Source organism: Callorhinus ursinus, unplaced genomic scaffold, assembly GCF_003265705.2.
Source record: "Callorhinus ursinus isolate GAN/ISIS: 27379988/994484 unplaced genomic scaffold, GSC_fseal_2.0 scaffold9, whole genome shotgun sequence".
NCBI lineage: Eukaryota > Metazoa > Chordata > Mammalia > Carnivora > Otariidae > Callorhinus > Callorhinus ursinus.
Window position 1 is genome coordinate 37190646 of NW_027397071.1, and position 25235 is coordinate 37215880.

Here is a 25235-nt window from a genome sequence, read left to right on the forward strand (position 1 = left end):
CTCAGTTGGTTAAGCGACTGCCTTCGGCTCTGGTCATGATCCTGGAGTCCTGGGATCGAGTCCCACATCGGGCTCCCTGCTCGGCAGGGAGTCTGCTTCTCCCTCTGGCCCTCCCCCCTCTCATGTTCTCTCTCTCTCATTCTCTCTCTCAAATAAATAAAATCTTTAAAAAAAATAATTTATAAATTAGGAAGAATCAAGAGTTTTCCTCTTCCATTTATTTCTCATTTCTTCATCTTCAGTCTAACTTAAATGTATTTAATTTTCTAGTTCCAGAAATTGGCTTTTTCTTTGATTTATAGGCCATCTGTAGCCTCTTCATTGAAGAGATACTTATTGAGTACCTGTGCTAGACCCTGAGAATACCAAAGATACTATTTCTGTCCTCTAAACTCTAATTTCATAGTAGAGGCAGAGATATACACAGCCAGTTATGGTACAGTGAGCACTTCTATTACACATTGTTTTTCTCGGCCGAAAAGCATTCAGCTGCCAGCTGTGTCCATGATTCTTATCCCTTTTGTCTAAATTAATAGGTGGTTCTTTTCCTAAGTATGAAAATGTATTTGAAATTTAACAAAAAAGCTTCATATACGTATTTGCTACATATAACTTAAGCCTTTGTGATCGGCTATGTTTGTGTTTGTACCCATGAAAAATAACACCTTAGCGTGACACCTTGATTAAATTTCATGGTTGAAGACTCAATATTCTTTTTTTTTTTTTTTTAAGATTTTATTTATTTTTTTGACAGAGACAGAGATAGTGAGAGCAGGAGCACAAGCAGCGGGAGAGGCAGAGGGAGAAGCAGGCTTCCCACTGAGCAGGGAGCCCGATGTGGGGCTTAATCCCAGGACCCTGGGATCATGACCTGAGCTGAAGGCAGACGCTTAACGACTGAGCCACCCAGGCGCCCAAGACTCAATATTCTTGTTAATTGACTATTTTTGTAGTGAAACCACAAGAGATAGTAGGAATATCCTGTAGTGGATATAGAAACCTAAACCTTGAAAGTTTCTGTATGTGAATTTATCTCTTATTATTTCCCCACTTGAACTACTAACATAATGCTCTTCCAGTTCAGAATCTCCCCATAAACTTTTAATGGTATTTATTTGTGACTGCCTTTTATTATAGTTAGGTATATAAATGCCTCAGTTCTTTTGCTAGCTCAAGCTCTATGAAGGAAAGATTTGTCTCCTATTTTTCTTTGATTTCTCCCAGTACATAGTAAAGGTTTAGTAAAGATTTACATAAGTTACTTGAAGATCTTGGTTAGCTGATTTTTCTGTACTTCAAGAAATATGTTCATTTTTAGGAACATAATCACCAGAAATGCTTATTAATTTTTAAGAAAAATGATTTAAAAATGCCAGTGATTAATCAGTTTAGAAATGCGTTTTACCTTTGAAAGTTGTATAAAGGAATTTAAGAATGAGACACACCCATCTGAACTTTTTTAGGTGTTCCTCCACGAAAAGCTGGTTACATTGAAGACCTGGTTTTGATGCTGCCTCAGAACATTTGGGATAACCTATATAGCAGGTTTGTTTTTTAAAATCAGACAATATGGTATTGTGAAAATCAGTTGGTGAAACTTGTTAAAAGGGAATTGTATTATTTCACATATGCTCCTTGTGCTTTATGTTGCTTATGTAGAAAATCCTGTTTTCCATCATTATTCATTCTGAAGTTTGAATAGGAAGACTTTGTAGTTAATGTGGCCATAATCTAGATAATATAATCCTAATTTTTATGTTCTAATTGTCTGTCTCTGTAAAAGCATAGGTGATATTTAACTCTGAAATTTTAGAGTTTTAAATTTTATTTTAAAACATTTCATATATAATTTCCTTACTATGTTTTCTTAGTTAAATACTGAAAAAATTCTTGAGAGGCCAGCAAAAGCCTCCTTCTGATTAAAACTTGATTAAGACTATGGCTGCACTGAACTATGATTTATGTTGTATTGTAATTTTTGAAAGCCACTTCTTTTACTTTGTGTTGTTGCCACTAACATATTTGGTAGCAGAAATAGCCGTAAGGGAAAGTTGAAATATAAAGCGGGTTAGTCAATAAATTTGAGTCGTTGACCCTGATAAACAAAATCAAGTTGTTATAATCATATGATTTTTACATTAGTTTAATTATGATTGAGAATTTTTCTGTGGGGATTTATTCTTTACTAGAGATTTAGCCATTGACTCAAAGTTGGAGACAAATTTCCTAGAGCATCCACTTTCTTCAGCATTATCATAATGATTAAATTCTTCATGCTTTAGGTATGGAGGAGGACCAGCTGTCAACCATCTGTACATTTGTCACACTTGCCAAATTGAGGTGGAGAAAATTGAAAAAAGAAGAAAAACTGAATTGGAAATTTTTATTCGGGTAAAGTGTTGCTTTTTGAATTGTAAATGTGATCTAGGATAAAGAACAGACAATTAGTAGAACTATTATTATGTTAACTATATTATATTAATGAAATGATTAGATGAAAGAGTTGTAATAGATTTTAAGTGTTCTGGGTGTATAACAGTGAGAGACAGGTCACTAAAATTCTAGTGAGTTAAGTTCTTTTGTGGGGTTTTATTTTCATGGTTGGTAATAAATTTTGTTTTACGGATTGGCATTTGCAAGTAATCTACTGAAATGGCAGATTATAGGTTTTCTTTAGTTAGTGTTTTTCTGAAAGCATATACCCAGACTGCATTCTCTACTTCCATCTTTTTGTGAAATATAGTATTGTTTTGTGGGACTGTCTATACTTACAAATATACCCTTCAAAATGAGTATATTATGAAGCATTCCTTGATTGCAAGCAACAATCCGAAAGTGGTCACATAATCAATAGGAAGAGCTAAACAACTAGGTTTTTCTTATTTGTTTGCTTGTTTTTGGGTGTTTTGTTTTTGTTTTTTAGAAATAATCTGTTTGATCTTTTTAAGGAAGTGTAAACTATATCTGCAGTTTTCACAGTTACCAGTACAGTGGAATTAGTCTTTGGCAGTTTTAAAATACATCAGATTATCTACTTTTTGAAAAAGATCAACATGCAAGTAAATTAAAAACCATCTAAATGTGGGGGAGTAGGAGATACAGGCTCTGGTTATGGAATGAATAAGTCACAGGAATAAAAGGCACAGTATAAGGAATATAGTCAATGATACTGTAATAGCGATGGATTAAGACAGATGGCAGCTAGACTTGTGGTGAACACAGTATAATGTATAAACTTACGGAATCACTGTCCTCTACCTGAAGCTAAAATGTAACATTGTGTGCCAACTCTACTCAGAATCATTTAAATGTGTATATGTTGACTGAATGACCCATCCATATGCAAATTCAGGTTCTTTCTGTGGGCTCAGAACTATTTGAGGGTCTTAGGCTCTGAAGTTTTAAAACATCACAGTGGTTGAGAAAAAAGAAACATTTAACATGCACTAATTCAGAGAGGCAAAATGAAGTCATTCAAAAGTAATAAAATAAGTAATTAAAGAGGAGAAACAGTCATAGTATTACTGGTTAATTATAGCATATTACCAGTCTAGGTTATTATTATTATCATTATTATTTTTCAAAGATTTTATTTATTTGTCAGAGAGAGAGCACAAGCAGGGGAAGCAGCAGGCAGATGGAGACCCTGGGATCATGACCTGAGCTGAAGGCAGACGCTTAACCAACTGAGCCACCCAGGCATCCCTAGGTTATTATTTTATGTACACTGTTTTTTTTTTTTTTAAAGATTTTATTTATTTATTTGACAGAGAGAGAGAGCAAGAGAGGGAACACAAGCAGGGGGAGTGGGAGAGGGAGAAGCCGACTCCCCGCCGAGCAGGGAGCCTGATGCGGGGCTCGATCCCAGGACCCTGGGATCATGACCTGAGCCGAAGGCAGACGCTTAACGACTGAGCCACCCAGGTGCCCCTATTTTATGTACTCTGTTAAACAACCAGGTTTTATGGACAAGAACTAGTACAGTTCTAATTATGTAGGTAGCAAGAAGTAAGTCTTTTCAAAGTGCTATTGTCAGTAGCATAGCTCCAACTGTATATTATGACCCAAATCCCCAGTAGGGAATCCTAGAATTTGGGTCACCTTAGAGGCATATGCATTGATAATCCTACTAAGACTGAGGGCACCTGGGTGGCTCAGATGTTAAGCGTATGCCTTCTGCTCAAGTCATGATCCCAGAGTCCTGGGATCGAGCCCTGCATCGGGCTCCCTGCTCAGTGGGAAGCCTGCTTCTGCCTGTCCCACTCCCTCTGTTGTGTTCCCGAATCTCTTGCTGTGTCTCTCTCTGGTGAATGGATAAATAAAATCTTTAAAAAAAAAACAAAAACCCTACTAAGACTGTATTGGTGGAGGGATGGTAACTTTTTAAGAGAAAATTGAGATTCAGTAAAAGGGGAAGTTGTTAAATAGACAGATGAACAGTATGTTTCATGTTACGGCTGCCCAGCACACGTTTACACATACACACATACACCTGCTTCTTTTCATGGATTTAGGATTTGTTTGTGTGTGCTGTTGCCTAAAGTGAAGAAATTTTAAGGAAGTGTAAACTATATCTGCAGTTTTCACAGTTACCAGTACAGTGGAATTTTAAACAGGAAGATAGTATAGGTATCGATTTGTTTATTGTGCTTGGGCCTCATTTGTTTCCTAAACCTAAGGAGGCAAATTTTTGTTGAATATTTAAAATAGTTCATTCCATGAATGCTTAAATAAATGGCTAATGACTATATCCGTTAGGGCTTGGGGAAAGGAGCCATTCTAAGTATTTTGAGTATAATAAGAATATAGGCAAAGAAAGACTTAAACGACTACTGAAAGGACTGGGCAGTGAAGGTCAAGAAGACCACTGCTGACTCAGGAAATCTGGGAGTAGGGTAGGCTGCCATGCTGGAGGTAGGAATGGGGGTATTGAAGGGTTTCAGAGCCTATACAGGTTAAGGAAAGCTTCTTATGTGGTGTGCACCCAGTCAAGGGTGTTGAAGCCCAGGCAAGATGAGAATGGATACCCATGTTGGCTGGGGATTACGGGATGTTGGGTGATAGACTTAGGGATTGGTTCCATATATAGAATTTATTAAATAATAAGTACAATGAGAGCCAGATTTCTCATTGTCAAATAAGAGAGTTACAAATGTGGTGAGGGAGAAAACTGAAATGGATTGTGCTATTAGTATTAGGTTGGACTTGTAGGTACCTTTGTGAACTCATGGTCATACATACATACATACATAGGTACAAATGTGTGTGCGTATACATATATAGAAACAAATGATGTACATATGTTAATTCCCTAACTTTGTTATTAAAAGGGGCTGGGAGCAATGATAATTTCAGTAGGATTAAACATACCTAGCTCTCATCAGGTTTTGGCTTCTTGACATCTTTCTCCACTAAAAGGTACCAGCCTTCCTTGGAGAAATGGCTGATTCATATCAATGTTTATTTCCAGATTTTTGTTATTTGTGTTAGTTGTGTAGGAAAATGTCCTTGTACATATGAAATATGCATCATGTTTGGAGGAAAGGAACATGTTTAGCAACTTACTGCCAGTGGTCTGAGGAAAGAAAATTTGTGTTACATTGGAGTTTTCCTGTAAGTTTGAGATTGTTTCAAAGTTAAAAAATTAAAAATTGTGCAAAAACTCTGGGAATTATCTCTACTGCTTGCCACTGGTAAATCTCAGGCGAATGCTCAGAAATCTAATAAGCCTGATAAGCTGCTAATCTCAGGATCCTGGTGGGTTATTCTGAGGGTGCTCATAAGATGCAAGATGCTGCTGTTAAAGAGGTTAGCCTATGATACCAAGTGAAGGATTCTTGGAAGTGGTGACAAAATCCTATTTATGCCATCTGTGGATGCCTCAGTCACAGCTCCCACCAGAGGGGAGAAAAAATTTCTTTTCCTGATTTCCATATATAGCATATACCATTGATAGTGTCTAACCTGGAATACTACTGGCATGGGATCCTGGAAAATGTAGGCTTCTCCTCTTCACAGAAGAGTCTAAGAATGAATGGAAATGATGCGTTATGGGCCGTACAGTAAAGTCTGCCTCTTGTCAGCTCAGCATTCATACACATTCATACATGTAAGCAACAGCAGTAGCAACAGCATCATGTTTCTATTTAACACCTCGCAACTAGCTCATGTACTAATACATGCTGCACTTACCTTTTCCTAAACTTGGGAGACCCAAAGTTCTATGAGTCACTATATCCACTTTTGGATGTTAGTCATTCATCTTTAGTTCAGTCAGTTCAGTCACAGTCTCTCTTTTATACTGTAATTTAAAGAATATTGGGGCGCCTGGGTGGCTCGGTCAGTTAAGCATCTGCCTTTGGCTCAGGTCATGATCTCTCAGGGTCCTGGGATCTAGCCCCGCCTCCTCGGGCTCCCTGCTCTGTGGGGAGCCTGCTTCTTCCTTGCCCTCCCTCCTCTGTGCTCGCTTGTGCGCACGTGCGTGCTTTCTCTCTCAAATAAATAAGATCTTTAAAAAAAACTTGAAAAGTAAATTGATAATTTTTTACAGATTTGGTAAATGTTTAGAGATACATATATGCGGTAAGGAAGAAATGTATGTCTACAGCTGATCACTTACCCGTTCCATATTCCCTGTTTTCTTAATCGGCACTTCAGTTGGTTGTGGTCGTGTTTACCTGGTAAAGTAACCCAGACCATCGTTTCAGAAGAATCTGAGGTCTTTGTAATCTTGCCTGGTTTAGATTTCTCTAGTTGTCTATTAGCTTTTAACCTCTGGGTATGGAAATACTGAATGGTGCTTGCAGTGGGTTGAATGGTGGTCCCCAAAAAAGGTATCTCCATGTCCTAATCTATGTGAATTGACCTAAACTGTGAATGTGACCTTACTTGAAAAAGGGTCTTTGCATATGTAAATAATTTAAGGATCTTGAGATGAGGTCATCCTGGATTATCTGCATGGACCCTAAATTCAGTGATAAATGTCCTTATAAAGAGACATACAGAAGAGATACACAGAAAAGGTAAAAGCCATATGAAGACAGGAGGCAGAGATTAGAATATACAGCCACAAAGTAGAAGCTTGAAGAGGCAAGAAACAGAATTTCCCCTAATTAACTACCCTAAAGTATGTTCCTGCCAGTACCTTGATTTTGGGCTTCTTTTCTCCAGAACTTTGGGAGATGAAATAGCTGTTTTCAGGCACCAAGTTTGTGGTAATTTGTTACAGCAGCCCTCTGAAATGAATACAGTGGGTTTAATCTGGTTTTCAGCTATAATCCTCCTTGCTCTTGTTGTGTAGTGGTCATTTTATTTCACCCTTTATATAGCCAGTACTGTAACCCACTCTGCCTTTTGGTTCAGTGACATGAGGAACCATATATAACCAGAGGAGTATTTCAACTTTCAGTCCAGTAAAACCATTGTTGTTTCCCTTTAGAATCGAGTACCTCCAAACTAGTAGAGGCCAAAGTTGTGGAGATGAGAAGCAAAGCTTTCGTGAATATGTCATTAGGTGCTAGTGGATACATCCTCCTACTTTATTTATCTAGTACCTAGCCTCATGTATTCTGGTTATGGGAGAAACAACACTATATATTGGTTTCTGGTTTAGATCATTTACCACAGCATAGAGGATAGTACCAACCCCATAAAGTTTTGTCACCCGTATGCAAAAACTGAGTCTTCAATAGGCCAGCAGCTTTTAGGTGATGCCACATGATAAGGTCAGTGACTCCCATGGGATGTGAGCCTATTTCTTCATTTATTTTGTGTAAAATAAGTTCCATAGTCAGAAGTAATGTGGAATATTATCTCAGTGAATTAGACATTCAGTAGGACCAAGAATAGTGAAAGGAAAAAAGACCGAGAATGGTGTTACTGGGAGAAACGTTGTAGGTTAGGAAGCTAGAACCAAATCCAGTGTAAGTTCTAGGTATTTGTAAATCACACGTCATCAAAAGACTATATCCAAACTATATAAAGGATTCATACAACTCAAGACAAATGTTTCAGTTTAAAAACAAGGAAAATAGGGGCGCCTGGGTGGCTCAGTTGGTTAAGCATCCGACTCTTGATTTCGGCTTAGGTCATGATCTCAGGGTTGTGAGATCGAGGCCCTTGTCAGGCTCTGTGCTGAGTATGGAGTGGAGCCTGCTTAAAATTCTCTTTCCCTCTCCTTCTTGCGTCCTCCTCTCTCTTAAAAAAAAAAAAAATTTTTTTTAATAGATATTATTTCTAAGAAGGTATGACTAGTAAACACATGAAAAGGTACACTATCAGCAGCCATTAGGAAAATGCAACTTAAAAATCATGAAAATCACACGATTTTTAGAATGGGTAAAATAAGTGGATAATACCAAGTGCTAGCAAGAATGTGGAGCAACTGGAATTGTCATATGCTGGTGGGAATGCAAAATGTTACATGCCAAATGACAGTTTGGCAGTTTCTTGTAGGTTAAATAAACACTGAGCACATGACTCAGCAATGTCACCCCTGAGTATTTACTCCAGAGAAATGAAAACTTCTGTTCACAAAAACCTGTACACAGGGGGCGCCTGTCTGGCTCAGTTGGTAGAACATGCGACTCTTTTTTTTTTTTAAGATTTTATTTATTTGGGACACCTGGGTGGCTCAGATGGTTAAGTATCTGCCTTTGGCTCAGGTCATGATCCCAGAGTCCTGGGATCAAGCCCCACATCGGGCTCCTGGCTCAGCAGGGAGCCTGCTTCTCCTTATCCTTCTGCTCTCCCCCCTGCTCATGCTCTCTCTCTCTCTCTCTCTCTATCTCTGTGTCTCAAATGAATAAATAAAAAATCTTTAAAAAAAAAGATTTATTTATCTGACGGAGGGAGACACAGCGAGAGAGGGAACACAAGCAGGGGGAGTGGGAGACCGAGAAGCAGGCTTCCTGCCGAGCAGGGAGCCCGATGCGGGGCTCAATCCCAGGACCCTGGGATCATGAGCTGAGCTGAAGGCAGACGCTTAACGACTGAGCCACCCAGGCGCCCCAGAACATGTGACTCTTGATCATGGAGTCATGAGTTCAAGGCCCATGTTAGGTGTAGAGCTTACTTTAAAAAAAAAAACAACCTTATACCAGATGTTCATAGCAGTATTCCTTATAATTGACTTAAACTGGAAACAGTTGAAATGTTAGCTGGCAAATAGATAAACAAAATATGGTAGCTCTACAATAGAATACTACTGGCAATAAAAAAAGATTGGACTATTGATGCATGCAACAACATGGTTGTTGCATGTCAGAAACATTATGCCAAGTGAAAGAAGATAGACATGAAAAGGCTATGTGATGTCAAATTCCATTTATATGAAACATCTGAAAAATGGGAAATAATAAAGACAATGTAAATCAGTGGTTTCCTGGGGCTGAGAACAAGAGATGGACTGTAGAAACTGTAGAATAATGGTGCAGGGGAACTCTTTGGGGTGTTAGAAGTGTTCTAAACTGGTTTGTGGTGGTGGTTGCAAAACTCTAAATTTACTGAACCTCCCCCCTCTTTTAAACAAAACTATGTGTTAGTATAAAATTTAACACTGAAGTACAGATACCGGTGCCCTTGGTAGACTGGAAAAGTAGAGTTTCTGAAAAATTAAAAAAGTAGATAGGATCAGACTGAAGAAGCAAACCAAAGGCCATAGGAAATGACTGCATAGGCTTCAAGCTTGAAAGTGACATACCAGTAATAACCTCAGCATTCTGCCCTTTACATTGTACAAGGCAGCAAGCATAAAGGTTTCTGCTTGGATAGAGCAGTAAATACGGAAACTTAGGTCAGTTGAAGAAGGAATTATCTTAGATAGCTTCTAATACATAGAATTCTTAAATTATGCTTTAAAATAAATACAATTGTTCCTCAGGGAGATATGTAAGGATATTATATCATAAAAACAAAGCAGAACTCAGTAGATGAGTTGACTGAATAGCCGCATAAATACTGCTGAAGAGCAAATTAGTGTTCTGAAAGATCTTGCGAAGCGTTTCTCCTAAAATGAAGCACAAAGATAAACAGATGGAAATCAAAAGTTTTGAATATTGGATAGACATAGAATCCAGTGTTTTTTAATAGGTATTTTAGAAGAGAATAGAAGGGGGAAACAACTTAGGGCAACAGTTTAGAGAAATTTCCCAGAACTAGAGAAAAAACATGTATCTTTAAATTAGTGAGGTAATTATAGTTACCTAATATTTAAAAAGTCCCACCTAGACACATAAGAAATACTCCAATGTGAAGTCCTAAAAATATCCAAACCCAGTAATGCTATGAATTAAATGGATTCATCTGGTAGAATCAGTCTGATATTACATTTCAGGAATCTCAGTTCTCTAGGGATAAGTTGTGCATCATGGAAAGTCCTAACTTTAATTCTGTACCTTGAGACAGACATGCTTTGATTTATGTGTTAACCATCAGACAGCCACATTTTTCATTGCCTTTCATTGTTCTGTGGAAACAACTACCTTGTATCCCAGAAAGATCCTTGCCCACAAATAACTTATATTTAATAAAAAAAATACAGGATATATTAAAAGGTAATGAGTTCTTTGGAAAAGGAAAAAAAAACAGAACAAGAGGGATGAAGAGTACAGTGATGAAAGGAGGTGTCAGGTGCATTTTTAAATAGGGTGATCCAGATAGGCCTTAGTGAGAAAGTGACATTTAAGTAAAGATTCGAAGGAGGTGAGGGACGTATTTAGATATGTGTGAAAAGAAGGGGGTAGTCATGTAAAAGCTTTAAGAGACAGGAAAGTAACTGCTTGGTTCTGAGAATAACAAAGAGGTCTTTGTGACCATGAGTGAATAAATGAGGAAGAAAGTTATTAGAAGATGAAGTCAAATCATGGAGCCAGATTATGGAGATACTTCTGTGCTATTATAAGGATCTTTGGGGACAATGACAGGGTTTTAATAGATTTGATTATAGGAGCGACATTATCTGGACTTGGCTGTCTTTGTCCTTGGATAGTACCATAGGCATTTAGTTACCCATAATGAAATATTTTTAGAAGTCTCACTGTCTTTTCATACCTAGTACAGTTGGGTAAATTTCAGATACCCTTCATTTTCCTTAGGCTCTTTTTCCTCTATCTTTCTTTCTATATCAATTATTCTTTCACTTGGGCTTCTTTAATTGAAGGCACTGGCTAACTTAAGCAAAAAAGAAATTTATCAAAAGGAAAAATTGAATTGTCCAGAATTTCAGGAACCAAGCTAGCCCTGGGTATGTGGCTAACAAAATTGACATAGGAGTGACTTCATTCTCACCATTAGATGACTCCTGAAGATTTCCATTTCTAGTAGAGTTTTGCCTAGTTGAGTCACATACCCATTTCCTTCGGCCTTAGAAGAGGAAGTGGAACATCTTTAGGGACCTTAGTTCCACCACATTTGAGAATTTGTCCTATACATGTATGTATATTGTTTGTGAAACGACATGTACAAGATTATTCATTGCAACATTGTGTTTGTAGTAGCAACATGTCCACCAATATCTTAAGTGAACAGTGAACAGAAGTAAAGGGTAGACAGTGGATATAGTATATTTAAATTTAATAAATACGTGGAGTATTTATTGTTTTGAAGACTTGCCTTGACCATTTTGACTTACCCAGTGTCTTATTCTTCTTTTGTGTGTGTACTTGGAAATTTTGAGACATAACCTAGACTGACTTGCTTACTAATAGGTATTACAGTGGTACTAAGATAACTTAGCATCAATGTGCATCACATTCTTCATGAGGTATTGGCCTTATCAAATGCTGAAGTAGAATGGTTGTATTGTTCTGCTATAAACAAGTTCTAGATATTAGGTGACTGATTTTTTTCTCCCTGTAGCTCAACAGAGCATTCCAAGAGGAGGATTCTCCAGCTACTTTTTATTGCATCAGTATGCAGTGGTTTAGAGAATGGGAAAGTTTTGTGAAGGGTAAAGATGGAGGTAAGTAGTTAACTGAAAAATGAAATTCTTTGCTGATTTTTTGTTTGACGAATATTTTTTGGATATCTATATGCATTTGGGATTATACCAGTGAATAAGAGAGAAAAAGATCGGGTGCCTGGGTGGCTCCGATGGTTAAGTATTTATCTGCCTTCGGCTCAGGTCATGATCCTAGGGTCCTGGGATCGAATCCCGCATCGGGCTCCCTGCTCCTTGGGAGCCTGCTTCTCCCTCTGTTTCTCTCTCTCTCTCTCTCTCTCTCTCCCCTCTGTCTCTCATGAATAAATAAAAATCTTAAAAAAAAAAAAAAGAGAAAAAGATCCCTGCCCTCAGGGATCTAACATTCTAGCTTATATTCTGGTTAGTTGTTTTAAACCTATTTCATGACTTACAGCATATTCATAGCAGGAATAAAGGAACTGAACAAAATTAGTCTGCAATCTTAATATTGAAAAGTTAAAAAAAATCCACCCAACAATAAGATTGGTTACATAATGGTTTAACCATTACAGTAACATACTATGCGGACTTTAAAAATAATTTTTGTGGCAGTATGTGATAATTAAAAAGATGTTCTTGATAAATGAAAAAGGTTACAATACTGTATTCATAGTTTGAACCCTTCATATTTAAAAAAAATGGCAAACATACGCGAAGGTAAAAAGACCACAAAGATATTTAACCTGCCTATTTTCTGTAATGGGATTACAATATTTTTTCTTCCTTGTGCCTTTTTGTTTTGTTTTACAGCTTTTTTTTAAAAAGATTTTATTTGTTTATTTGACAGAGAGAAAGACACAGCAAGAGAGGGAACACAAGCAGGGGGAGTGGGAGAGGGAGAAGCAGGCTTCCCGCGGAGCAGGGAGTCCTATGTGGGGCTTGATGCGGGACTCGATCCCAGGACCCTGAGATCATGACCTGAGCCGAAGGCAGTGGCTTACCGACTGAGCCACCCGGGCGCCCCTTGTTTTACAGCTTTTAATAATAAACATGCACTGTACTTTTGTATTCAGGGGGAAAACAGGTTTTTTTCCCCCTTAAATTAAAAAATGATACATTTTAACATTTCAATTTATAATGCTTTTATTGTTTTTAGTTTAATGACAGTCTGAAATAACTCAGGAATTACATGATTTCTTTTTAAATTATAAAAGAATTGTTCTTTTATAACATTAAAAGTGCATTTCAACCTGTGGTCATCAAATGGATAGTTAAAGTGAGATTTTAGATGGTAGTGAGAGAGCCTCTCTCCTTTTCTTTCTTGGTTCTATTTGGGGTGGGGGAGGGAACTAAGACCCAAAAGGAAGAGGCTCAGAAGATGGTTAAAAATTAATTCTAGGGGCACCTGGGTGGCTCAGTCGTTAAGCGTCTGCCTTCAGCTCAGGTCGTGATCCCGGGGTCCTGGGATTGAGCCCCGCATCGGGCTCCCTGCTTGGCGGGGAGCCTGCTTCTCCCTCTCCCACTCCCCCCTGCCCTGCTTGTGTTCCCTCTCTCGCTTTGTCTCTCTCTGTCAAATAAATAAATAAAACCCTTAAAAAAAATACAATTTAAAAAAAAATTAATTCTAATAATCTAACTACAAAATAATCAAATTAAAGATTTTATTTATTTACTTGACAGAGAGAGAGACACAGCGAGAGAGGGAACATAAGCAGGGGGAGCGGGAGAGGGAGAAGCAGGCCTCCCGCGGAGCAGGGAGCCCGATGCTGGGCTCGATCCCAGGACCTTGGGATCATGACCTGAGCCGAAGGCAGACGCCCAACGACTGAGCTACCCAGGCGCCCCAAAATAATCAATTTGATTATATAGTTACATCCCTCAATTATTTCAGGCACAGAAATACGTAATTCTTTGGTACATTTCTTTGAAAAGTATGCATTTTGATCCTTTGTTTTTCCTTTTGACTTAGATCCTCCAGGTCCTATTGATAACACTAAAATTGCAGTCACTAAATGTGGCAATGTGATGCTCAGGCAAGGTAAGTTGACTAATACTTAAGCCATTTGTCACTGTTAAGAATATAACATTACTAGCCATCTGTGCCACTTTTTTACCCATTCTAATGATGTAATTCATATATGAAGGAGGACAAATAGTAGAAAAGCTGCCAGTGTTTGTTATCTGAGGAAAGGTTTAAGGCTGTTGATAGGAGCTAGGAAAAAATACTAAGACCATAATGGGCTGGTAGTCTGGAAATTCGTGTTCCCTTAGTACTCAGTTATCCCTGGAGGATTCATGCTGGGGGGTACATTATGAAGGTTTTGCAATATGAATATATAGGTTTGTAAATATTATTCTTTCTATTTGCACTTAATTCTAGGAGCAGATTCTGGTCAGATTTCTGAAGAAACGTGGAATTTTCTACAGTCTATTTATGGTGGAGGGCCTGAAGTTATTCTACGACCTCCAGTTGTTCACGTTGACCCTGATATACTACAAGCAGAAGAAAAAATTGAAGTAGAAACTCGGTCTTTGTAATTTTGAGGGTATAGAGTTCTAATGAGAAATCATTTTCATTTCCTCTCACATACACATGCAAAAACATTCCTAAAAGCATGTTTATTTTCTTGATTTTTAATATTTTATTCCTTCTTACTGGGCATTATGGAAGAATGTGTTAAAATGTGTGATATACTACAGGTTGGTATATTTAATGCTAGATAACTTACCATAAAGTCTTTCAGTGTAATATTTTTGAAAGAGAGGGATAATTGTGATCATTTGGTAATCAGTAGGTTATCTTTGATCTTTATACTACATGCAAATCCATACTATCCTTTGTAGCTTTGTAAATACTTTTGCTTTGGAAACTTTTTCATTACCTTAACACACCATAACTCTGACCAATCTTTTCAGTTCTCCAAAACCCTAATTTAATTGTATAGTTTTGACATGGCTTCATATAATAAAGAGCCTATTTTAAATTGAGAATTGTAGTCAGAAAAATGTTAATTTCCTAAAGCTCAGGAAACGTTAGGGTGTCACTTCTTTTGCACTGCAGCATATAAACTAGCATATTAATATTTACAGTATGTCTTTTTGAATGTATCAAGGATGTATTTAGTTTGAGTGGAATTTGTGTCAGCATATATCCGTAACTTATTGCCTCTTATACTGTAAAATGTTAAACTTTAATTCCTATAACCCTGGATAGTATTCATTAAAATCAGTAAAAAACTTAGAGTTAGTTTTAGGGCACTTTTTATTTTGAGAGCATGAAGTATGGAATGTGTTGATGAGATTGTTGATAAAGCTGAAGCCACTTGCAAAATGATTTTTTTTAATGAAATGCATAAAGTCTTTTTGGATAATATAGTATGCAGTATGCACCGCTATTTGCCTGATTATGTGATGTCAAAAGTTTAGCTATATTCCAAGTATAAAAACAAACTGGATTACTTTGAGGATGTTGAATAGCATTCACAATGGGTTTGTTTTGGTGTGGGGCAACTGCCACCAGCTAAAACAGTGTTGTTATAATTAGTTCAATAAAAATGATTTTAAAATTTATAACTTGGATGTTGAACTTATTTAATGGATATTAAGAATGAAAAGTATAAAGTTTGTTAATATTATAATATCTTCCTGTTATTTCTTAATCAGAGGTATGCAAAATAAGTCATTTTGGTATAGTATGTAAAGTTTTGATGTTTAATGAAATGATGAGCTTAATCATTAAGATGTATTTCAATTTTTAAAAGATATATCTAGTTTTAAGTTTTCTCCTGCCTCATAATTAGAGTATGATCCTCTTCATGGATTCAACAATGTTATTGATCTATCTCTGAATTACCAGTATTTATTGTAATTTTGGCATTAGGAGATAATCAGAAAGTTTGTTTTTAATACTGCTTGCCATTTATTGGATATTTATGATGTTTTAGTCAACCTACTAAAGTGCTTTACTTATATTTAATCCTCATTACAACCTTATGACTTAGGTTAAGTGGCTTGTCCCAAATCACACAGCAAAGAAATGGCAGATAGGGGACTCCAACTAGAGGTTACAAGTTTCCTCCAACTAGAGGCAATGTAACTTCATCACAGTGCTGTTATTCACCATTATATAATATCTCCGTGCATTCTTTTGAAACAGATTATAGGATTAGTCACATTTGTTAGTAGCATTACCATTTTTGTAACAAACTTTGGAATATTATGTGTGGTTAATTGTATCAGAAAGAGGCAATTTCCCTGTATTTTGAAGCTACTCCCCTAACTCTCCAAGGTGAGAAGTTTGAATATACTTGTTACCATTTTGAAGGATTGCAGGTCAGGGGATTAGGTAAGAACTATTTCTTCAGGGGGAAAAAAAACAACAGGCTATTCAAGACTGTTTTAATAATAACACAACTACTACTAATTACTACTAATGCTGAATTCTTAGCAAATGTTAGGCACTAGGCTAAACATGTTTACAGATTAATATGCCCAGGCACACACAACTAAGCGTCCGAATTCAAACCCAGATGTGTCTGATTCCAAAACCTATTCTTCTCTCAGAAGTCACAAGTAAATTTCTTTCTTTTTTTTTAAGATTTTATTTATTTGAGAGAGAGAGAAGGAGAGACAGTGAGAGAGTACAAGTGGGGAGGAGAGGGAGAAGCGGGCTCCCCACAGAGCAAGGAGCCTGATGGTGGGGCTCAATCCCAACCCGAACTGAAGGCAGACACTTAACGGACTGAGCCACCCAGGCACCCCTGTATTGGTTACTTTTGCTGCAATAATGCTATGTAACAGCCACAAAAACTCAGTGGTATACAAAAACATTTAGTTATTTTACAAGTCTGCGGAGTTCAGCTAATCAGGCCTTGGCTGATTTCAGCTAAGCTCACTCATGTATTTACAGTCAGTGGGAATTGGCGAGGCAGGTCTTGTGACCTTGGCTGAGCTCACTCATTTGTGTTGGGCTCTGTTTCTTGTGTTCTTCACCAGGCTAGTTCTTTTGGTCACGGCAGAGGTGCAAGTTGTTTTCAAGCCTCTGTATGTGTCCTATCTACTAATATCTCATTGGCCAAACCAAGTTACATGGTGAAACCCAGAAATAAGGGAGGTGGGAATAAAACCTACTTTTAACGAGAGGAACTGAAAAGTCACATGGCAAAAGTGTGGATACAGAGAGATATGAACGATTAAAGCTATTAATGCAATCAATCTACTGTAGTTAAGTTGCTCATATTTGAACACGGACTCTGCCACTTACTAGCTGTATGTATAACCTTGACAAGTTCCTGACCTTGGTTTCCTCATGTGCAAAATGAGTCTCTGCCTTTTGGGTTGTTGTGAAAGGAAATGCTTTAAAAGATATAAAGTACATAGTAAATGTGTCTCTCTCCTCAATTTGGGGGGCAGATAATATGCCCTGACAGATAACACAGTCCTACAGTGCTTTTTACATGTCACTAATGGCAGAAAGTCTAGGATCCCAGTCCATGCCCCAACATGGCTTTAATTGCTAAGTAGATAATGACTTCACTAACTCATGCCTGGCAAAATTATGAAGGCATAATTATGATAGCCACTATTCAGGTGTAGATTTATCAGATAAGCCCTTTGGGTTTAAGGTCAGTTTTCTTTCTCAGCCATGTGAACTTCTGCCCAAGGACCTGTGGACACTGAAGGTTGAGACTGTTCATGAATATAGCAGCAGGTATAGTTCGCTAACCAGTCCTGATGCTACTCAGGTTGAAGACTATGTTTTTGTAGCATAACAGAGCCCTCAAAACTTTTTTAAAATAAGGATTTATTATTTTTCATGATTCTGTGGGTTGTCTGGAGTCGCTCATGAGGCTGCACTGAGCTGGCAGACACACTGTTGGAAGGTTCAAAAAGGCTCCTAACAAAACTGGGGCCTTGGTGCTGCTGTTGGCTGAGCCACAACATTCATCTCCATCAAGGCTTCTGTCTTTCTAGGATCTTATCATCCAGGACCTCTGCATGTGGCTTCTCTCTAGGACAGCCTTATCTATCTTACTGGATGGCAGTGGATTCCAAAAGGGCGAAAGAAAATGCTGCAGCTTCTAAAAGTTTAGGACTGGAACTGACATAGTGTCATTTCTGCTATCTTGTTGGGAGGGAACTATGTGAAGGCCTGAATACCAAAAGGCAGTTCACTGGGAGACACCAATATAACCATCTAACAAATTTATCAGCCTGGTGAAGCAAGGGGAAGGAAGTAGGAGGGAGTCACACAATACTTGGTTGTTCCACTTTTAATGATACAAGGATTGATCTGGGTTCAGATGGTGAGAACCCACTTCTTCCATTGTAAAGTTACTGATCAACTTTTCCACTAATAGTTTTTATCTACTGATGAGTACTGCCTGAGTCAGTGCTTTCATTACAGGTTGCAAAATGATGATTTTCTCATTCTAGATTCCTTTTGAGGGACTTTTTCAAAATCTTCACCCTGTAAATGAATTGTAGAAAATGAAAGAATAGTGGTTCAGGATCTGTGATATAATAAATGTTGAAACTTTTAAATCTTTCCTTGTGCTAAATTAGACTGTAAGAGTTTCTTACCTGGGCTATGCTATTTACCTCTTCCAAGCTTAAAAAATTGCCTTTAGCCTAGGTGAAGAGATGTTGTAATAAAGAGCCCCACAAAATTAGCTGTTGGATTTACTATAAAGATGCTGTTGAAGATACAGTTCACTATCAGTCTTGTTTTGAGAAATTGTAGGACAAATTTATCTCTGGTCTTAGTACTCTTCCTCTGAGCAACTGATTTGTTACTATCTTATGGATACTGAGACTATCATAACTGATCTTGTTTTTCCTTATTACAACATCTGCCAGAATTAAAGTTAAGTGTTCAGGGGGTGCCTGGGTGGCTCAGTCGTTAAGCGTCTGCCTTGACTCAGGTCATGATCCCAGGGTCCTGGGATCGAGCCCCACATCAGGCTCCCTGCTCCGCGGGAGGCCTGCTTCTCCCTCTGCCTCTGCCTGCCTCTCTGCCTACTTGTGCTCTCTCTCCCTGTCAAATAAAATCTTAAAAAAAAAAAATAGTAAGTGTTCAGGACCCTAGAATATGTATTTCTGCATTATTCTTCTGTTTTCTTGTTGTCCGAATTTTCCCATTTTAATTATTTTAAATTTGATTTTGCCTATTAATTTTTTGTAAGCCATGTGTTTTTAGAAATAAGCAAGGTATAATTTTTTTAAAAGTATGCCAAATATCTTGGTCTTTTAGGTGGTGTACAACAACATCTTCCCTACTAGACAATAAGCACCAAAAGGATTTGTCTTGTTTACTCCTAGTGCTTACCACAGTGTGTGGCACAAAATAGATGGCTGGCAAATTTCTCTAATAACTTAATGTTGATGACTCTCTTTCAAATTACCTCCTCCCTGGTTTTGGGGGTACCGTTCTATCCAGTTTTTCTTTTACTGTTCTGGCCCCTTGTTTCTCCTCTATAGTCGTCTCTTTTTTTCCTTGCCTCCAAATGTTTGAGTTTCTTTAGGTTTTGTTCTACATACATTTTCAATTCTCACTCTTTGTGCTCTCCCTAGAAAACCTAATCCAGACCCAGGTTCCCGTTACTGCTTATATGTTGAAGACTCACAAATCTGTACTTCCACTTCTGACCTATGGCTTGCATCCCAGACACATATATTCTACTGACTCCTGGGCAGCTTCATTTGAATGTATGAGCTACTTCAAATTCAGTATACCCTAATGGCACACATCATTTCCACCCCTAAGCCTGCTCCTACTTTTACTAAAAGTAGTAAAAGTCCTGTGGTCCTCAATGACACCTCCATCTCCCCAGTCACACAACCCAGGAATCCTAGACTCTCTTTTAACATACCAACACATTCAATCAGCTACCCAAATCTTGAAGATTTAGCCCCTCAGATATCTAGATACATATTTGAATATAAGGGCATTCATCAAACCAGTCATTTGTAATAGCATGAAAGTAGAGTAGCCTAATACCCCCAAAAAGAAAAATGGCTAAATAAATTACATAACCACTTGGGGCTTCTGAATAATATGACATGGAAAATATGATCTAAAACAATAGCAATTAGGATACATTATTTCATATCATATCTTATATACATAAAGTAGCTTATCTCTCGTCATAGTAGTAGTATTGGTAGTAAGCAAATAAGTAGTTGTAAGTTCCATTCTCATAGGGGCCTTTGCATCAACTCTTCTCTCTCTGTATAATGTTTTCCACACCCTTTGACTAAGTCCTAAATGCACATTCATACATTAGGTCTCATTCAGCCTAAATGTTACTTCCTCAGGAAGTCCTCCCTTTTTCTTCTTTCTAAAGACCTTAGAACATGTACTTTGGGGTATTATGGACATACTCTTATAGTGACCTGTACTTTTTATTCATGGTGCTTATCAGTTTGATAAGTATTTGTGTAATTACAGTATTTGTGTAATTATTTCTTGAATGTCAACCTCCCTCCCTAGACTACAGGATCTGTAAGGGTAGGGTCTATGCTTGCTTTGCTTAGTACTATATCTCCAGCACCAGTATAGCTCCTATCATGTCTATTAAAAAAAAAGAAAAAGTAAAAGAACGAATGAATGAGCTACATCAATGGTTTTCCAAACACGTTCTGAGGCAGTGCCTTAAAAGGCCATAGTAAGGGACAAGGGAGGTGTCAGTGGTTGCCAATTCCCAGGTCATTTTATTTGGATTATATATTGGATTCTGGCATAAGACTGTGTTTATAAAAGGAACGCCAGTGCTTCAGTAAAATTGTACAAACCCCTGAATTAGATGATCTTGAAGTCTCTTCCATCTTCAGTATTCTGTGATCCTAGATGAAAATAACAAAGGGCAAACGGGATATACCATAATTAGGGAGTGACTTTCACCAGTGAGCTTGGCTGTGTTTCCTCCTGAGAGCAAGGGAGCTCCTTTTCCCTCTCTTAGATAATTGAAGATTTGAGGGACTCTTAGCCCTTTCTACTTGGCCAGGATCAACACCCAAGCCTACAGTTTTCTCTCCTTTGCTATCTTCTTTACCATCAATGAACTGGTCTTTTCCCCCTTACTTCTTTAGTGCTTGTTCCAAAGACCCTAGAACCCAGCCACTTGGGGCTACTTGTAGTTCCCCTCTCACATTCCTGTACACTCTCATTCATGCAGTTCCCTCAGTTGACAAGTCTTTTTTCTCTGCTTTGCAAACTCATGCTATAACTCGAATGCCAACCCTTGTAAAAAGCCTTTCCCAAACCTCCTCTGTTCCCACAATATTTATATCTCTACATAGAGCCTCTGCAGTTCAAATTACATAACCTCTCTAAGCCCATTTTTCTCATCAGAAAAATGTGAAGAGTCACAGGTTGTGTTCTCCAGGAACCAGATACTTAGATGATTGGTGTGCAGATTAATTTGGAAATGCTCTTAGGATCATCATTTGTGAGGTTAGGGAAGAACTGGGCAGAGGAAGAAGTCAAGCCGTGATGTAATCTTAATGGAATGCATCAGCTGATGCAAGTTGTTCTACAGATAGGATGATCCACTAGAACTGTCCCATGTTGAGGTGAGAGGGCTAGTCCTTCCAACAAGGAAGATTTTATTAAAGATTTTATTTATTTATTTGATGGACACACAGACACATAGCAGGGGAAGTGGGAGGGAGAGGGAGAAGCAGGCTCCCCACTGAGCAGAGAGCCAGATGTGGGGCTCCATCCCAGGATCCTGGGATCATGACCTGAGCCAAAGGCAGACGCCCAACCAAGGCACCCAGGCGCCCCCCGTTTCAACAGTCCTGATAGATACTACTAGTGGCTCTACACTGATCAGTCATTTTGGATGTGGCCTCCTTGGGAAAAGGTGTGACACTGAACAACACCAGAAGGGGCTGACAGTTCATGGCTGTCTATGGAACACTCCTGGCTACTGGTAATAAGTCCTTCATTTCTGAAGTGTATCTGAGAAGTAACTTTTGGTGCCAGACATTAATAGTATCTTTCTCAGGATTGTTGGAAGATTAAAATATGATAAGTGATAAAAAGTAGATAGCATATTGCCTGCCGCATAGGATTCTAGAAGAGATGGTTGTTACGGTTATTATACAAAAAACTTGGTTCTGTAAGTATATAGAGCAAGGTAGGGAAACCTTGTTTATTTTTGTGACTCTAGTCCTAGAATAGGGCCTGGAACCAATTAGGTTCAGTAAAGGCTTGTTGATGTGTTAATATAAAAATATACCTGTCACCTTTTGTCTGGAAGGAGATGTTATCTTGAGTTGAACTCTCAACTAAAACAAATATAAAAAGTCAATTCAACCATTTAATAACTTACAAGAAAAAAAAAAAGGAGGCACGTTATCCACTTGCATGAAAAAAAAAGTTCCAAAGACGAGGAAAACAAAAGCAATGAAGTAGCAGTACTTGACAAATGCAGGAGAGCTCCAGTTAAAATGGCTTCTGGATTTTATATTTTTTGGAATATAATTTTCTAACTTTAGACAGGGAAGGAGATTTAGCTCAGCTTTTCCACAGCTCATAAATGGTGAGAGTGTCAATGGAACTATGAACCCAAGGGAAGTACTTATCTCCATGAATGTTTATTGGGCTTTAATTTTCCTGCATGCCCAATGTAGTTTGTTAACATGTTTCATTTATTTTTTTAAAGTTTATTTATTTATATAAATAATCTCTATGCCTAAGGTGGGGCTCAAACTCACAACCCCAAGATCAGGAGTCGCCTGTTCTTCCGAGTGAGCCAGCCACAAGCCCCTGTTGTCATGTTTTAATACAGTATTTATTAAGACTTCTTTGTGCCTGACACAGGTCTGGGGACACAGCAATGAGCAAAAGTTACAAAGTCCCTGCCTCTATGGATCTCACCTTCTTGGCGGCAGGAGACCGACAAAGTCTGTACGTGATAACTGTTAGGCAGAAATATACGCAGGTGAAGAAAGAGCGAGCGGTGGTGTGAGCGTGCTCCTTTGGATAAAGTGGTCTGGAAGCCTCAGATGTTGACTTTCGAGAAGGGAGTTGAAGTACGCATTGAACATCAACGAGTTAACTGAAGAGTTCTAGTCAGAGGCAAAAGCAAGCTGAAAGTCTTGAACTGGACAGAGCCCTGCGCGTTGTACGAACAGCCACAAAGCCAAAGGGGTGAGCTGGGGGTCGTGTGGTTGGAGATGAAGTAGGCAGGAGCATATATAATATCCATATATAGTTGAGACCACACCGCTAAGGGAGCTAGGGTGTCCAAATTTTTCAAGAGGCCACAAAGGGCAGGATGGAGCGGACTTCCAACAGCGGGGCTACAGTGACGCCTTTCCCCTACAGAAGCAAAGGGCCGAGTTAAGACTATTGCAGGGTATGAACTGGGCCCTGCCCTCAGAAGACCAACCCTCGTGCAGGGAGGAGGGCTGACCGCGGGGGCGGACCTCGGCATCTCCCAGGCCTCCGGCGCTGCACGGGCCGCGGTTACCGGCAGGCGGTGTAGTGAGCGCGCCTGCAGCCGCCGCCGCCCGCCCGTCCGTCCCAGCGAGGAAAGAGGAGGGGACCGGAAGGAGCCGCTGGTGCTGCGGGAAGTGGCAGGAGCGGGAGGCGGGGACCCACCTGGAAGCGCCGCGGCGCCGCTGTCGAGCTTCCTGCGGCGGCCACCCGGGCAAGTGCCGTGGCGGGGCCAGAGAGCGGCCACGGCGGCGGCGCCTCCCCGAGTGGCCCCCGGCGCCCTGCCCCGCTTGAAAGGTGAGCAGTCGCTCGGGGCATGTGGTGGGGGCCAGACATGGGGGAGGGAGAATGGAGGAGGAGGGAACCCGGGGCACCATCGACTTTGGAACCCGGATTTGGAGCTGAGTGCCGGGAGGGGGTGGGTTGGAGGCGGCGGCGGCGGCGGCAGCGACGGCGAAGCCCCCACGTGGGGTGGGGGTGCGCGCGCACGTGTGCGCGGGCGATAGGGGGGCGGGGAGGGCTCTTGGGAGGACAAGCGCGCGCTCGCTTAGTAGCGAGCCGTCCACGTGACGGGCACGCCGAGAATCTGCCTCCACGTGACAGGCTGGGAGGCTGGTTGAGGCAAAGGGATGTTGTCTGTGTGGTATAACCGTAATCTTTGGAGGTTTTAGGGTTTCCTACCGCTTTTCTTTACTAGGGGGGATAGATGAGAAATAAAAGGCGGAAAAGCCTTTCTGCTGTTTCCTTGTTCTACACATTCTCCGGTCCGTTAATGAAGCACTTTCCAAGTTCCGAAAGGCCGATTTCCCTGTACCGCCATGTTGGTTCTAGAGGAAACTCGCGAGATGCTAGTGGGTTTGTATCGCGAGATCTCTCGATTCTCGCGGGACCTTGTTGGCAGAGCAGTTGTCCTGGATGGCGAAGCCTTGGGTTCCGGGGGCCTGGGACCCGCAACTCTTTCTACAAGGCAAGTTGTTAGGGAGGGGCCGGGAGCGAGTGTCTCTTGGTGCCGGGAGACGTGCTAGGTTAGCTTCCTTTAGTCCTGAGGGGACTACGTTGACCCCATTGAGGCGACACGGTCCTCCTCCCCACCCCCCTGCGGGCGCTCCGCCACCTGCAGAAGCGTCTGCACCCCTCAGCCCCGGCTCCTTTTTCCCCGCGCAGTGATAGTTCCACCCCCGTCCCGCTCCCTTGGAAGTTCAGAGCCATTCTCGCGCAGTCGTGACGATTCCGTTGGATACTGTTGCTCTTACTTTCAAACGTTCATGTCAGTTTTTCCCCTTGTTGCCATTTTCTAAAGAATTCCAGACCTGTTAACCAATTCTGTCGCTTGTTTCTGCGGCAGTACCTTTCTCCTCTGGCCATTCTCAGACGCTTAAAACTAAGCGCCTTCTGTTTTTTCTCTCTGGGCATCATTTACTCCCACTTACTTGGTCATTGATAACTTCCTCATGATTCTGACTGACTTTGTATTTACAATAATTTTTGGCAGTATTTGGTAGGAGCGCTTATATCTCTGACAATACCTGATGTCAGAATAAAATCTTTTTTAATCTTTTTGTGCGTGCCTATTAACTCATAATTATCGATATGATTTTGATTACTATATTATGAGGTTGCCATCTTTGATGTTCAAGGATGGTTTTGGGTCACATGTTTAAAGTAATAGTGGAATGTTTTAAGTCAAAATTTTAGTTAAAACCGAACTTATCTTCATAAACTCTGGTATCAAGGTTTGGTTTTTCTTTAAATAAGTTTGACATAAAATTAATTTTTCTCCAACTTTCGATGTCTTACCAGAAATGAATTTACAGTGTATTTTTTTTTCATATTCTTGAACAGTCTTTGAATTTATTTAGTATTCGTAGTGGGAAGTTAATTACAAAGCTA

The 25235-nt window shown here is 39.5% G+C and overlaps 2 protein-coding genes across 11 annotated transcripts in view; both read left to right on the forward strand.

Moving 5' to 3' along the window:
• USP33 (ubiquitin specific peptidase 33) overlaps positions 1–15472 on the forward strand; it is a 59449-nt gene extending 43977 nt beyond the window's left edge. For all 4 annotated transcript variants that reach the window (XM_025871978.2, XM_025871977.2, XM_025871975.2 and 1 more), the window contains exons 20-24: positions 1464–1545; positions 2283–2391; positions 11857–11959; positions 13869–13937; positions 14280–15472. In XM_025871978.2, the coding sequence (XP_025727763.1) occupies positions 1464–1545; positions 2283–2391; positions 11857–11959; positions 13869–13937; positions 14280–14437 (521 nt within the window). In that variant the 3' untranslated portion in view covers positions 14438–15472. The remainder of the gene's footprint in view (positions 1–1463; positions 1546–2282; positions 2392–11856; positions 11960–13868; positions 13938–14279) is intronic.
• An 8033-nt stretch (positions 15473–23505) lies between these two features.
• ZZZ3 (zinc finger ZZ-type containing 3) overlaps positions 23506–25235 on the forward strand; it is a 101499-nt gene continuing 99769 nt past the window's right edge. For 4 of the 7 annotated variants that reach the window (XM_025871969.2, XM_025871968.2, XM_025871973.2 and 1 more), the window contains exon 1: positions 23506–23642. The gene's annotated coding sequence lies outside the window, so the exon portion shown is untranslated. Of the gene's footprint in view, positions 23643–24024; positions 24313–25235 lie in introns of those variants that run through there. The other 3 variants (XM_025871972.2, XM_073896486.1, XM_073896484.1) reach the window with 3 other exon arrangements.